General features: G+C 44.1%; 1 protein-coding gene across 2 annotated transcripts in view; it reads left to right on the forward strand.

Annotated features, from left to right (window-relative positions):
- The window catches only part of LOC124049123 (seizure 6-like protein), a 75,409-nt gene that overhangs the window by 25,971 nt on the left and 34,024 nt on the right, over window positions 1–15,414 (forward strand). For both annotated transcript variants that reach the window (XM_046370479.1, XM_046370480.1), the window contains exons 2-3: window positions 2,040–2,579; window positions 3,913–4,052. In XM_046370479.1, the coding sequence (XP_046226435.1) occupies window positions 2,040–2,579; window positions 3,913–4,052 (680 nt within the window). The remainder of the gene's footprint in view (window positions 1–2,039; window positions 2,580–3,912; window positions 4,053–15,414) is intronic.

A 15,414-nucleotide genomic window follows, 5' to 3' on the forward strand; every position in this document is an offset into this window, starting at 1 on the left:
CCACTTCTAGACTAGAAGTGTAGATGGGTAGAGAGAGACAAAGTAAATGTACACAGTGTTTGCTATAGTCACACATTTACAATATAACTCCTCCAACGGATTTACTGTGTACTGTGTAAAAGCATTTATTGTTCAACCAACAAGGAATAAAAATAGTTTTTGTATCAGATCAGGCACACCTGTTGACATGTGTCTTCCACATCTTCTCCTGTTTATCTGTAAAGAAGTTTGGTGGCTGAGGAAGGTTTGATAGGTGGAGTAGACACTCCCTACAGACGTTGAGTTGGTGGCTGAGGAAGGTTTGATGGGTGGAGTAGACACTCTTTGCAGACACAACAGACACTATTAAAGGGGCAATCAGCAGTTGCTACATACATTTTTGGACTTAAAAATGTATGATATGTACCCATTGATTCTTGAAGAATATAAACTTATTAATGCCTCATGAGCTTAGTTCCCCATCTTAGTACCCCATCAGAACCCAACATTTGTAAACAAAGAAAATGTAAACAAACACTATATAGTCCCAAAACGATGGATAAAATGGTCATTTTCATATCATGGATGGTCAGGCATTGCATCCATAGCTCTGTCTATGAATTCAAGTGAGGTTACATTTCTTCAGCCCCATCCCTCAGCTTTTTACCGGACCAGGGAGGGGAGTCCGCTTTGTTATTGTTTCTACTGACACTTTAAAGTCAAAAGCTGTTTGTCAGTGTGAGGATGTGTGCTTTTAAAAATCAGCCTGTTCTGAGAGCAGGTGTTATGTGATCCAGTGGTTTTGTTAGAATGGAGGGGCAGCAGCACAGTGATACACTGGCCATGAAGAAAGTAAGTGTGTGTGTGTGTGTGTGTGTGTGTGTGTGTGTGTGTGTGTGTGTGTGTGTGTGTGTGTGTGTGTGTGTGTGTGTGTGTGTGTGTGTGTGTGTGTGTGTGTGTGTGTGTGTGTGTGTGTGTGTGTGTGTGTGTGTGTGTGTGTGTGTGTGTGTGTGCGCGCTGTTCTGTCGCTTTTAGTGCTGAGCTGTTGGAGTTGGCCTTTTAGCATGCGTGGGAGCAGTGTGCCTGTCTATGCTTTTCTTCAACCCCCCCGTCATGCTTGACTGCCTAACCTGTCACTCCTCGCCCAGAAAGTCCGTGATCTGCCTATGTGAGTGTGTGTGTGTGCAGTAGAGAGCAGGTGTATTGTGCTGGGCTGGTCAACTTGATGCCACATAAGCCACGTAGTGCTGAAACAGTTGAACAGACAGTAGAACAGACAGTAGTCCTGATAACAGTTGAACAGACAATGGAAGAGACAGTAGTCCTGATAACAGTTGAACAGACAGTAGTCCTGATAACAGTTGAACAGACAGTAGAACAGACAGTAGTCTTGATAACAGTAGAACAGACAGTGGTCCTGATAACAGTGGAACAGACAGTGGAATAGACCGTGGAAGAGACAGTAATCCTGATAACAGTAGAACAGACAATTGTCCTGATAACAATTGAACAGACAGTGGTACTGATAACAGTGGAGCAGACAGTGAAACAGACAGTAGTCCTGATAACAGTTGAACAGACAGTGGTACTGATAACAGTGGAACAGACAGTAGAACAGACAATAGTCCTGAAAAAAGTGGAACAGACAGTGGAACAGACAGTAGTCCTGAAAAAAGTGGAACAGACAGTAGAACAGACAATAGTCCTGAAAACAGTGGAACAGACAGTGGTCCTGATAACAGTGGAACAGACAGTGGAAGAGACAGTAGTCCTGATAACAGTTGAACAGACAATGGAAGAGACAGTAGTCCTGATAACAGTGGAACAGACAGTAGTCCTGATAACAGTGGAACAGACAGTAGTCCTGATAACAGTGGAACAGACAGTAGAACCCATGGAGCTCCAGCTCTGACCTAACAGAATGTAAATAAGAGGACAATTATTTCCAGAGCGAAAAGCAGCGCTAGTGTCCAGACTGCATGACCCCTGGAAAATGTTACCTGAGTCTCACTCTTTCTCTCTTTCGTTCTCTTTCTCTCTCTCTCTCTGTGTTTCTCTAGCTGATATCAACACCACACCTCCACTTTCCTCCCCCTCCCCCTCTCCAGCCATAGGGAACACAGACAGAAACTCACCCAGGGGGAGAGGGCCCGAGGCTGGGTTAGGGCCCAGGGTGGGGAGAGGGCCCGAGGCTGGGTTAGGGCCCGGGGTGGGGATGAGTGCCGCTGGTGATCTGCTAGAGTCAGTCCTGGCTCAGAAGGATCATCTCTTCTACCAGACAGGGGGAATGGTCCTGCCCTCAGCTGTGCCCCAGGACCTGCTGCCTCTCCTGGGGAGAGAAATGAGCAGAGGGGGCTTGTCTGGAGGTCTGTCTCTGGATCAACAGGGTCTGTTGAAGAGGATACAACCCCCAGTTTCACAACCCCACGACAGCGGATCACCCCTCCCTTCACAGCTCTCCCAGCCCGACAGCAACCCCCTCACCTCCTCCTCTCAGCCCGTGACACACACACTGCCGGGACAGCGAGATGAGGTCACCACTATCGTCACGGCGACCGTGGACGCAGACGCAGACATGGATGCAGAAACACCTTCACCGGGTATAAGTGGTATACATTAGACCAGGGGTTGGAACCAAAATTATTTTCGATCTTTTTGTTCTGAACAGAAACATACTTTTTTTTAGTTCCGACCAGCAAAATAAAGTTCCTAACTCGTTTGAACAAAAAAAAGTAAAGTTTTATATCATTCCTTTCTGTTCATTTTTGAACCTCTGAAATCCTTATTTAAAAAAATAAAACATTTGCTCATTAAATTAAATTAAACTTCACCAATCAGTGCGGATAGAGCTGTTTGCTATGCTAAAGTTGTTTACGGGCTTGATGGAAAGACAAGTGTAGGGCACGAGATGCAACTTAACATTTTGCGGGAGAGAGCGAGAGAGGGTGAAGGGCATCTTGTTATGGTATGCATTATCTGAATTAGGCCCACAGAATTGTACCTACGAAGGAGCAGCGTCTATGGAGGAACTTTGAATGTCTTTGAACTTCAGAGACTTGGCTTAACATTGGACCAGAGCAAGCTAGTTAACAAGCTTGTGCATGCAGAGCGTGCACCGGAATTAAAAACGTCTTACCTTTTTGTAGTTAATGAATCCAATGTGAAATGTGATAACTATAGTATCCCTAACTAGCATAGAAAATTACCCTCCCTTAACCCAGACGATGCTGGGCCAATTGTGCGCCGTCCTATGGGACTCCCGGTCATGGCCGGTTGGGATACAGCCCGGGATCAAACCTGGGTCTGTAGTAACGCCTCTAGCACTGTGATGCAGTGCCTTAGACCACTGCGCCACTCGGGAGGCCAAATCCATTATTTTCTAAATAAAAATCTCTCTCCCTATCTTCCGAATCATGCATGTAGCTATCGTCAATAGGCTACAGTAGAGCCTATGCTTCGGTGCGGTAGCGGCTGGTAGCCTACTCATGGACACTCTAAGAAGTTTCTGATTGACACAGGGAGGACTTTGCATAGGCACTTTGTTACGTTTGTTTGTGGGACTGGGAAATATACCCGGAACATAAACAATACTTTATTAACCGGTTTCCAATGCTTTTAAAATAACGGTTCTGTTCCAGAACAGTATAGACCACTTTCGTTCCCGGTTCTGTTCCTTGAACAATGTCCTTATTTTCTAGTTTTCAGTTCTATTCTCTGAACCGTTCCAACCTCTGCATTAGACTAGACTAGAGCATCATCAATGTCAGAGAACACCCTGTCCTTTTACAGAAAGCAGTTGTTGATGTTGTTTACCTTTCTCTCACTGAAGACAGAGATGTGCTTATCTCACCAGCATCTTGGATTACACTGTGAAATACATTTCTCAAATATTGTATTGTTAAATCGATGTTTGACCTCTCCTCTTATCTCTAGCTGTGTCTGGCTGTATGGTGAATTTCTCCGACCCCGAGGGATACATAGACTCTTCTGACGACCCCCCCCTCCCAGATGGAACATTCCTACATTGTACATACACCGTCACTGTGTACACAGGCTATGGAGTCGAGCTACAGGTAAACAAACAAACACACATGCGCTTTCACTGAGTGATGTTATATGCATAAGTTTGTATGTGAAAACTACTTATAAGATGCATACATTGTATCTGAACTCACTTCATTGGCGCTAAAGAGGGAGGCTCGACTGGTGCTAGCACATGAGCAGATCAGATACACCACTGGAACGCCGATTAAGCTGTTTACATGTCCTAATCATTTGAAAGATTGCTCAGAAAACCAGGTGTTTTTAATTAACGTACGCTTACTTTCGATATAAAAATATAGTTTAATATCGAATTATTAGTGTGCATGTAAACGTACTCAATGACACAGACACGGACACACAGACTGCGTTGTGATTGCTGACTCTGTATTGATCTCAGGATTGTCTCTGACCCCTAGTGATGTCTGCTGGTACAGCACCCTGCCCTCCAAATCAAATCAAATTGTATTTATGACATGCGTCAAATTAAACTGGTGTATACTTTACAGTGAAATGCGTGCTGACGAACCTTTCCCAATGATACAGAGTAAAATATATATATATATATTAACTAACACAAGAGGAATAAAATAAAATGCACAAGAATACCAGATCAATGTGGAGCTATATACAGGGAGTACCAGATCAATGTGGAGCTATATACAGGGAGTACCAGATCAATGTGGAGTTATATACAGGGAGTACCAGATCAATGTGGAGCTATATACAGAAAGTACCCGTACCAGATCAATGTGGAGCTATATACAGGGAGTACCAGATCAATGTGGAGCTATATACAAGGCGTACCAGTACCAGGTCAATGTGGAGCTATATACAGGGAGTACCAGTACCAGGTCAATGTGGAAATATATAGAGGGAGTACCAGTACCAGATCAATGTTGAGCTATATACAGCGAGTACTAGTACCAGGTCAATGTGGAGCTAAATAAAGGGATTACCAGTACCAGATCAATGTGGAGCTAAATAAAGGGATTACCAGTACCAGATCAATGTGGAGCTATATACAGGGAGTACCCGTACCAGATCAATGTGGAGCTATATACAGGGAGTACCCGTACCAGATCAATGTGGAGCTATATACAGGGAGTACTAGTACCAGATCAATGTTGAGCTATATACAGGGTGTACCAGATCAATGTGGAGCTATATACAGCGAGTACTAGTACCAGGTCAATGTGGAGCTAAATAAAGGGATTACCAGTACCAGATCATTGTGGAGCTATATACAGGGTGTACCAGTACCAGATCAATGTGGAGCTATATGCAGGGAATACCAGTACCAGATCAATGTGGAGCTATATACAGGGTGTACCAGATCAATGTGGAGCTATATACAGGGAGTACCAGATCAATGTGGAGCTATATACAGGGAGTACCCGTACCAGATCAATGTGGAGCTATATACAGGGTGTACCCGTACCAGATCAATGTGGAGCTATATACAGGGAGTACCCGTACCAGATCAATGTGGAGCTATATACAGGGAATACCAGTACCAGATCAATGTGGAGCTATATACAGGGAATACCAGTACCAGATCAATGTGGAGCTATATACAGGGTGTACCCGTACCAGATCAATGTGGAGCTATATACAGGGAGTACCAGATCAATGTGGAGCTATATACAAGGCGTACCAGTACCAGGTCAATGTGGAGCTATATACAGGGAGTACTAGTACCAGATCAATGTTGAGCTATATACAGCGAGTACTAGTACCAGGTCAATGTGGAGCTAAATAAAGGGATTACCAGTACCAGATCAATGTGGAGCTATATACAGGGTGTACCAGATCAATGTGGAGCTATATACAGGGAGTACCAGATCAATGTGGAGCTATATACAGGGAATACCAGTACCAGATCAATGTGGAGCTATATACAGGGTGTACCCGTACCAGATCAATGTGGAGCTATATACAGGGTGTACCCGTACCAGATCAATGTGGAGCTATATACAGGGAGTACCAGATCAATGTGGAGCTATATACAAGGCGTACCAGTACCAGGTCAATGTGGAGCTATATACAGGGAGTACTAGTACCAGATCAATGTTGAGCTATATACAGCGAGTACTAGTACCAGGTCAATGTGGAGCTAAATAAAGGGATTACCAGTACCAGATCAATGTGGAGCTATATACAGGGTGTACCCGTACCAGATCAATGTGGAGCTATATTCAGGGAATACCAGTACCAGATCAATGTGGAGCTATATACAGGGAATACCAGTTCCAGATCAATGTGGAGCTATATACAGGGTGTACCCGTACCAGATCAATGTGGAGCTATATACAGGGAATACCAGTACCAGATCAATGTGGAGCTATATACAGGGAATACCAGTACCAGATCAATGTGGAGCTATATACAGGGAGTACCAGATCAATGTGGAGCTATATACAAGGCGTACCAGTACCAGGTCAATGTGGAGCTATATACAGGGAGTACCAGTACCAGGTCAATGTGGAAGTATATAGAGGGAGTACCAGTACCAGATCAATGTGGAGCTATATACAGGGAGTAACCAGTACCAGATCAATGTGGAGCTATATACAAGGCGTACCAGTACCAGGTCAATGTGGAGCTATATACAGGGAGTACTAGTACCAGATCAATGTTGAGCTATATACAGGGTGTACCAGATCAATGTGGAGCTATATACAGCGAGTACTAGTACCAGGTCAATGTGGAGCTATATACAGGGAGTACCAGTACCAGATCAATGTGGAGCTATATACAGCGAGTACTAGTACCAGGTCAATGTGGAGCTATATACAGCGAGTACTAGTACCAGATCAATGTGGAGCTATATACAAGGCGTACCAGTACCAGGTCAATGTGGAGCTATATACAGGGAATACCAGTACCAGATCAATGTGGAGCTATATACAGGGTGTACCAGTACCAGATCAATGTGGAGCTAAATAAAGGGATTACCAGTACCAGATCATTGTGGAGCTATATACAGGGTGTACCAGTACCAGATCAATGTGGAGCTATATACAGGGTGTACCAGATCAATGTGGAGCTATATACAGGGAGTACCCGATCAATGTGGAGCTATATACAGGGAGTACCCGTACCAGATCAATGTGGAGCTATATACAGGGAGTACCAGATCAATGTGGAGCTATATACAAGGCGTACCAGTACCAGGTCAGTGTGGAGCTATATACAGGGAGTACTAGTACCAAATCAATGTTGAGCTATATACAGCGAGTACTAGTACCAGGTCAATGTGGAACTAAATAAAGGGATTACCAGTACCAGATCAATGTGGAGCTATATACAGGGTGTACCAGATCAATGTTGAGCTATATACAGGGTGTACCAGATCAATGTTGAGCTATATACAGGGAGTACCAGTACCAGATCAATTTGGAGCTATATACAGGGAGTACCAGTACCAGATCAATGTGGAGCTATATACAGGGAGTACCAGAACAATGTGGAGCTATATACAAGGCGTACCAGTACCAGGTCAATGTGGAGCTATATACAGGGAGTACCAGTACCAGGTCAATGTGGAAATATATAGAGGGAGTACCAGATCAATGTGGAGCTATATTCAGGGAATACCAGTACCAGATCAATGTGGAGCTATATACAGGGTGTACCAGATCAATGTGGAGCTATATACAGGGAGTACCAGATCAATGTGGAGCTATATACAAGGCGTACCAGTACCAGGTCAATGTGGAGCTATATACAGGGAGTACCAGTACCAGGTCAATGTGGAAGTATATAGAGGGAGTACCAGTACCAGATCAATGTGGAGCTATATACAGGGAGTAACCAGTACCAGATCAATGTGGAGATATATACAAGGCGTACCAGTACCAGGTCAATGTGGAGCTATATACAGGGAGTACTAGTACCAGATCAATGTTGAGCTATATACAGGGTGTACCAGATCAATGTGGAGCTATATACAGCGAGTACTAGTACCAGGTCAATGTGGAGCTATATACAGGGAGTACCCATACCAGATCAATGTGGAGCTATATACAGGGTGTACCCGTACCAGATCAATGTGGAGCTATATACAGGGTGTACCCGTACCAGATCAATGTGGAGCTATATACAGGGAATACCAGTACCAGATCAATGTGGAGCTATATACAGGGAATACCAGTACCAGATCAATGTGGAGCTATATACAGGGAATACCAGTACCAGATCAATGTGGAGCTATATACAGGGTGTACCCGTACCAGATCAATGTGGAGCTATATACAGGGTGTACCCGTACCAGATCAATGTGGAGCTATATACAGGGAGTACCAGATCAATGTGGAGCTATATACAAGGCGTACCAGTACCAGGTCAATGTGGAGCTATATACAGGGAGTACTAGTACCAGATCAATGTTGAGCTATATACAGCGAGTACTAGTACCAGGTCAATGTGGAGCTAAATAAAGGGATTACCAGTACCAGATCAATGTGGAGCTATATACAGGGTGTACCCGTACCAGATCAATGTGGAGCTATATTCAGGGAATACCAGTACCAGATCAATGTGGAGCTATATACAGGGAATACCAGTACCAGATCAATGTGGAGCTATATACAGGGTGTACCCGTACCAGATCAATGTGGAGCTATATACAGGGAATACCAGTACCAGATCAATGTGGAGCTATATACAGGGAATACCAGTACCAGATCAATGTGGAGCTATATACAGGGTGTACCCGTACCAGATCATTGTGGAGCTATATACAGGGAGTACCAGATCAATGTGGAGCTATATACAAGGCGTACCAGTACCAGGTCAATGTGGAGCTATATACAGGGAGTACCAGTACCAGGTCAATGTGGAAGTATATAGAGGGAGTACCAGTACCAGATCAATGTGGAGCTATATACAGGGAGTAACCAGTACCAGATCAATGTGGAGATATATACAAGGCGTACCAGTACCAGGTCAATGTGGAGCTATATACAGGGAGTACTAGTACCAGATCAATGTTGAGCTATATACAGGGTGTACCAGATCAATGTGGAGCTATATACAGCGAGTACTAGTACCAGGTCAATGTGGAGCTATATACAGGGAGTACCAGTACCAGATCAATGTGGAGCTATATACAGCGAGTACTAGTACCAGGTCAATGTGGAGCTATATACAGCGAGTACTAGTACCAGATCAATGTGGAGCTATATACAAGGCGTACCAGTACCAGGTCAATGTGGAGCTATATACAGGGAGTACTAGTACCAGATCAATGTTGAGCTATATACAGGGTGTACCAGATCAATGTGGAGCTATATACAGCGAGTACTAGTACCAGGTCAATGTGGAGCTATATACAGCGAGTACTAGTACCAGGTCAATGTGGAGCTATATACAGCGAGTACTAATACCAGGTCAATGTGGAGCTAAATAAAGGGATTACCAGTACCAGATCATTGTGGAGCTATATACAGGGTGTACCAGTACCAGATCAATGTGGAGCTATATACAGGGAATACCAGTACCAGATCAATGTGGAGCTATATACAGGGTGTACCAGATCAATGTGGAACTATATACAGGGAGTACCCGATCAATGTGGAGCTATATACAGGGAGTAACCGTACCAGATCAATGTGGAGCTATATACAGGGTGTACCCGTACCAGATCAATGTGGAGCTATATACAGGGAGTACCCGTACCAGATCAATGTGGAGCTATATAGAGGGAGTACCAGAACAATGTGGACCTATATACAAGGCGTACCAGTACCAGGTCAGTGTGGAGCTATATACAGGGAGTACTAGTACCAGGTCAATGTGGAACTAAATAAAGGGATTACCAGTACCAGATCAATGTGGAGCTATATACAGGGAATACCAGTTCCAGATCAATGTTGAGCTATATACAGGGTGTACCAGATCAATGTGGAGCTATATACAGCGAGTACTAGTACCAGGTCAATGTGGAGCTAAATAAAGGGATTACCAGTACCAGATCAATGTGGAGCTATATACAGGGTGTACCAGTACCAGATCAATGTGGAGCTAAATAAAGGGATTACCAGTACCAGATCATTGTGGAGCTATATACAGGGTGTACCAGTACCAGAACAATGTGGAGCTATATACAGGGTGTACCAGATCAATGTGGAGCTATATACAGGGAGTACCCGATCAATGTGGAGCTATATACAGGGAGTACCCGTACCAGATCAATGTGGAGCTATATACAGGGTGTACCCGTACCAGATCAATGTGGAGCTATATACAGGGAATACCAGTACCAGATCAATGTGGAGCTATATACAGGGTGTACCAGTACCAGATCAATGTGGAGCTAAATAAAGGGATTACCAGTACCAGATCATTGTGGAGCTATATACAGGGTGTACCAGTACCAGAACAATGTGGAGCTATATACAGGGTGTACCAGATCAATGTGGAGCTATATACAGGGAGTACCCGATCAATGTGGAGCTATATACAGGGAGTACCCGTACCAGATCAATGTGGAGCTATATACAGGGTGTACCCGTACCAGATCAATGTGGAGCTATATACAGGGAGTACCCGTACCAGATCAATGTGGAGCTATATACAGGGAGTACCAGATCAATGTGGAGCTATATACAAGGCGTACCAGTACCAGGTCAGTGTGGAGCTATATACAGGGAGTACTAGTACCAGATCAATGTTGAGCTATATACAGCGAGTACTAGTACCAGGTCAATGTGGAACTAAATAAAGGGATTACCAGTACCAGATCAATGCGGAGCTATATACAGGGTGCACCAGTACCAGATCAATGTGGAGCTATATACAGGGAATACCAGTACCAGATCAATGTGGAGCTATATACAGGGTGTACCAGATCAATGTGGAGCTATATACAGGGAGTACCAGATCAATGTGGAGCTATATACAGCGAGTACCCGTACCAGATCAATGTTGAGCTATATACAGGGTGTACCAGATCAATGTTGAGCTATATACAGGGTGTACCAGATCAATGTTGAGCTATATACAGGGAGTACCAGTACCAGATCAATGTGGAGCTATATACAGGGAGTACCAGTACCAGATCAATGTGGAGCTATATACAGGGAGTACCAGAACAATGTGGAGCTATATACAAGGCGTACCAGTACCAGGTCAATGTGGAGCTATATACAGGGAGTACCAGTACCTGGTCAATGTGGAAATATATAGAGGGAGTACCAGATCAATGTGGAGCTATATACAGGGAGTACTAGTACCAGATCAATGTTGAGCTATATACAGCGAGTACTAGTACCAGATCAATGTGGAGCTAAATAAAGGGATTACCAGTACCAGATCAATGTGGAGCTATATACAGGGAATACCAGTACCAGATCAATGTGGAGCTATATACAGGGAGTACCCGTACCAGATCAATGTGGAGCTATATACAGGGTGTACCCGTACCAGATCAATGTGGAGCTATATACAGGGAGTACCCGTACCAGATCAATGTGGAGCTATATACAGGGAGTACCAGATCAATGTGGAGCTATATACAAGGCCTACCAGTACCAGGTCAATGTGGAGCTATATACAGGGAGTACTAGTACCAGATCAATGTTGAGCTATATACAGCGAGTACTAGTACCAGGTCAATGTGAAGCTAAATAAAGGGATTACCAGTACCAGATCAATGTGGAGCTTATACAGGGTGTACCCGTACCAGATCAATGTGGAGCTATATACAGGGAATACCAGTACCAGATCAATGTGGAACTATATACAGGGAATACCAGTACCAGATCAATGTGGAGCTATATACAGGGTGTACCCGTACCAGATCAATGTGGAGCTATATACAGGGTGTACCCGTACCAGATCAATGTGGAGCTATATACAGGGAGTACCAGATCAATGTGGAGCTATATACAAGGCGTACCAGTACCAGGTCAATGTGGAGCTATATACAGGGAGTACCAGTACCAGGTCAATGTGGAAATATATACAGGGATTACCAGTACCAGATCAATGTGGAGCTTATACAGGGTGTACCCGTACCAGATCAATGTGGAGCTATATACAGGGAATAACAGTACCAGATCAATGTGGAGCTATATACAGGGAATACCAGTACCAGATCAATGTGGAGCTATATACAGGGTGTACCCGTACCAGATCAATGTGGAGCTATATACAGGGAATACCAGTACCAGATCAATGTGGAGCTATATACAGGGTGTACCCGTACCAGATCAATGTGGAGCTATATACAGGGTGTACCCGTACCAGATCAATGTGGAGCTATATACAGGGAGTACCCGTACCAGATCAATGTGGAGCTATATACAGGGTGTACCCATACCAGATCAATGTGGAGCTAGCTCAGTTGGTAGAGCATGGCGCTTGTAACGCCAGGGTAGTGGGTTCGATCCCCGGGACCACCCATATGTAGAATGTATGCACACATGACTGTAAGTCGCTTTGGATAAAAGCGTCTGCTAAATGGCATATATTATTATATTATTATATACAGGGAGTACCCGTACCAGATCAATGTGGAGCTATATACAGCGAGTACTAGTACCAGGTCAATGTGAAGCTAAATAAAGGGATTACCAGTACCAGATCAATGTGGAAATATATAGAGGGAGTACCAGTACCAGATCAATGTGGAGCTATATACAGGGAGTAACCAGTACCAGATCAATGTGGAGCTATATACAAGGCGTACCAGTACCAGGTCAATGTGGAGCTATATACAGGGAGTACTAGTACCAGATCAATGTTGAGCTATATACAGCGAGTACTAGTACCAGGTCAATGTGGAGCTATATACCAGGCGTGCCAGTACCAGGTCAATGTGGAGCTATATACAGGGAGAACAAGTACCAGGTCAATGTGGAAATATATACAGGGATTACCAGTACCAGATCAATGTGGAGCTTATACAGGGTGTACCCATACCAGATCAATGTGGAGCTATATACAGGGAATACCAGTACCAGATCAATGTGAAGCTATATACAGGGAATACCAGTACCAGATCAATGTGGAGCTATATACAGGGTGTACCCGTACCAGATCAATGTGGAGCTATATACAGGGAATACCAGTACCAGATCAATGTGGAGCTATATACAGGGTGTACCCGTACCAGATCAATGTGGAGCTATATACAGGGTGTACCCGTACCAGATCAATGTGGAGCTATATACAGGGAGTACCCGTACCAGATCAATGTGGAGCTATATACAGCGAGTACTAGTACCAGGTCAATGTGGAACTAAATAAAGGGATTACCAGTACCAGATCAATGTGGAGCTATATACAGGGAGTACCAGTACCAGATCAATGTGGAGCTATATACAGGGAGTACCAGTACCAGATCAATGTGGAGCTATATACAGGGAGTACCAGAACAATGTGGAGCTATATACAAGGCGTACCAGTACCAGGTCAATGTGGAGCTATATACAGGGAGTACCAGTACCAGGTCAATGTGGAAATATATAGAGGGAGTACCAGATCAATGTGGAGCTATATACAGGGAGTACTAGTACCAGATCAATGTTGAGCTATATACAGCGAGTACTAGTACCAGATCAATGTGGAGCTAAATAAAGGGATTACCAGTACCAGATCAATGTGGAGCTGTATACAGGGAATACCAGTACCAGATCAATGTGGAGCTATATACAGGGAGTACCCGTACCAGATCAATGTGGAGCTATATACAGGGTGTACCCGTACCAGATCAATGTGGAGCTATATACAGGGTGTACCCGTACCAGATCAATGTGGAGCTATATACATCTCCTCCTCTGGGAGTACCAGATCAATGTGGAGCTATATACAAGGCCTACCAGTACCAGGTCAATGTGGAGCTATATACAGGGAGTACTAGTACCAGATCAATGTTGAGCTATATACAGCGAGTACTAGTACCAGGTCAATGTGAAGCTAAATAAAGGGATTACCAGTACCAGATCAATGTGGAGCTTATACAGGGTGTACCCGTACCAGATCAATGTGGAGCTATATACAGGGAATACCAGTACCCGATCAATGTGGAACTATATACAGGGAATACCAGTACCAGATCAATGTGGAGCTATATACAGGGTGTACCCGTACCAGATCAATGTGGAGCTATATACAGGGTGTACCCGTACCAGATCAATGTGGAGCTATATACAGGGAGTACCAGATCAATGTGGAGCTATATACAAGGCGTACCAGTACCAGGTCAATGTGGAGCTATATACAGGGAGTACCAGTACCAGGTCAATGTGGAAATATATACAGGGATTACCAGTACCAGATCAATGTGGAGCTTATACAGGGTGTACCCGTACCAGATCAATGTGGAGCTATATACAGGGTGTACCCGTACCAGATCAATGTGGAGCTATATACAGGGAGTACCAGATCAATGTGGAGCTATATACAAGGCGTACCAGTACCAGGTCAATGTGGAGCTATATACAGGGAGTACCAGTACCAGGTCAATGTGGAAATATATACAGGGATTACCAGTACCAGATCAATGTGGAGCTTATACAGGGTGTACCCGTACCAGATCAATGTGGAGCTATATACAGGGAATAACAGTACTAGATCAATGTGGAGCTATATACAGGGAATACCAGTACCAGATCAATGTGGAGCTATATACAGGGTTTACCCGTACCAGATCAATGTGGAGCTATATACAGGGAATACCAGTACCAGATCAATGTGGAGCTATATACAGGGTGTACCCGTACCAGATCAATGTGGAGCTATATACAGGGTGTACCCGTACCAGATCAATGTGGAGCTATATACAGGGAGTACCCGTACCAGATCAATGTGGAGCTATATACAGGGTGTACCCGTACCAGATCAATGTGGAGCTATATACAGGGAGTACCCGTACCAGATCAATGTGGAGCTATATACAGCGAGTACTAGTACCAGGTCAATGTGAAGCTAAATAAAGGGATTACCAGTACCAGATCAATGTGGAGCTTATACAGGGTGTACCCGTACCAGATCAATGTGGAGCTATATACAGGGAATACCAGTACCAGATCAATGTGGAGCTATATACAGGGAATACCAGTACCAGATCAATGTGGAGCTATATACAGGGTGTACCCGTACCAGATCAATGTGGAGCTATATACAGGGTGTACCCGTACCAGATCAATGTGGAGCTATATACAGGGAGTACCAGATCAATGTGGAGCTATATACAAGGCGTACCAGTACCAGGTCAATGTGGAGCTATATAAAGGGAGTACCAGTACCAGGTCAATGTGGAAATATATAGAGGGAGTACCAGTACCAGATCAATGTGGAGCTATATACAGGGAGTAACCAGTACCAGATCAATGTGGAGCTATATACAAGGCGTACCAGTACCAGGTCAATGTGGAGCTATATACA

This window comes from Oncorhynchus gorbuscha, linkage group LG11 (genome assembly GCF_021184085.1).
Source record: "Oncorhynchus gorbuscha isolate QuinsamMale2020 ecotype Even-year linkage group LG11, OgorEven_v1.0, whole genome shotgun sequence".
Lineage (NCBI taxonomy): Eukaryota > Metazoa > Chordata > Actinopteri > Salmoniformes > Salmonidae > Oncorhynchus > Oncorhynchus gorbuscha.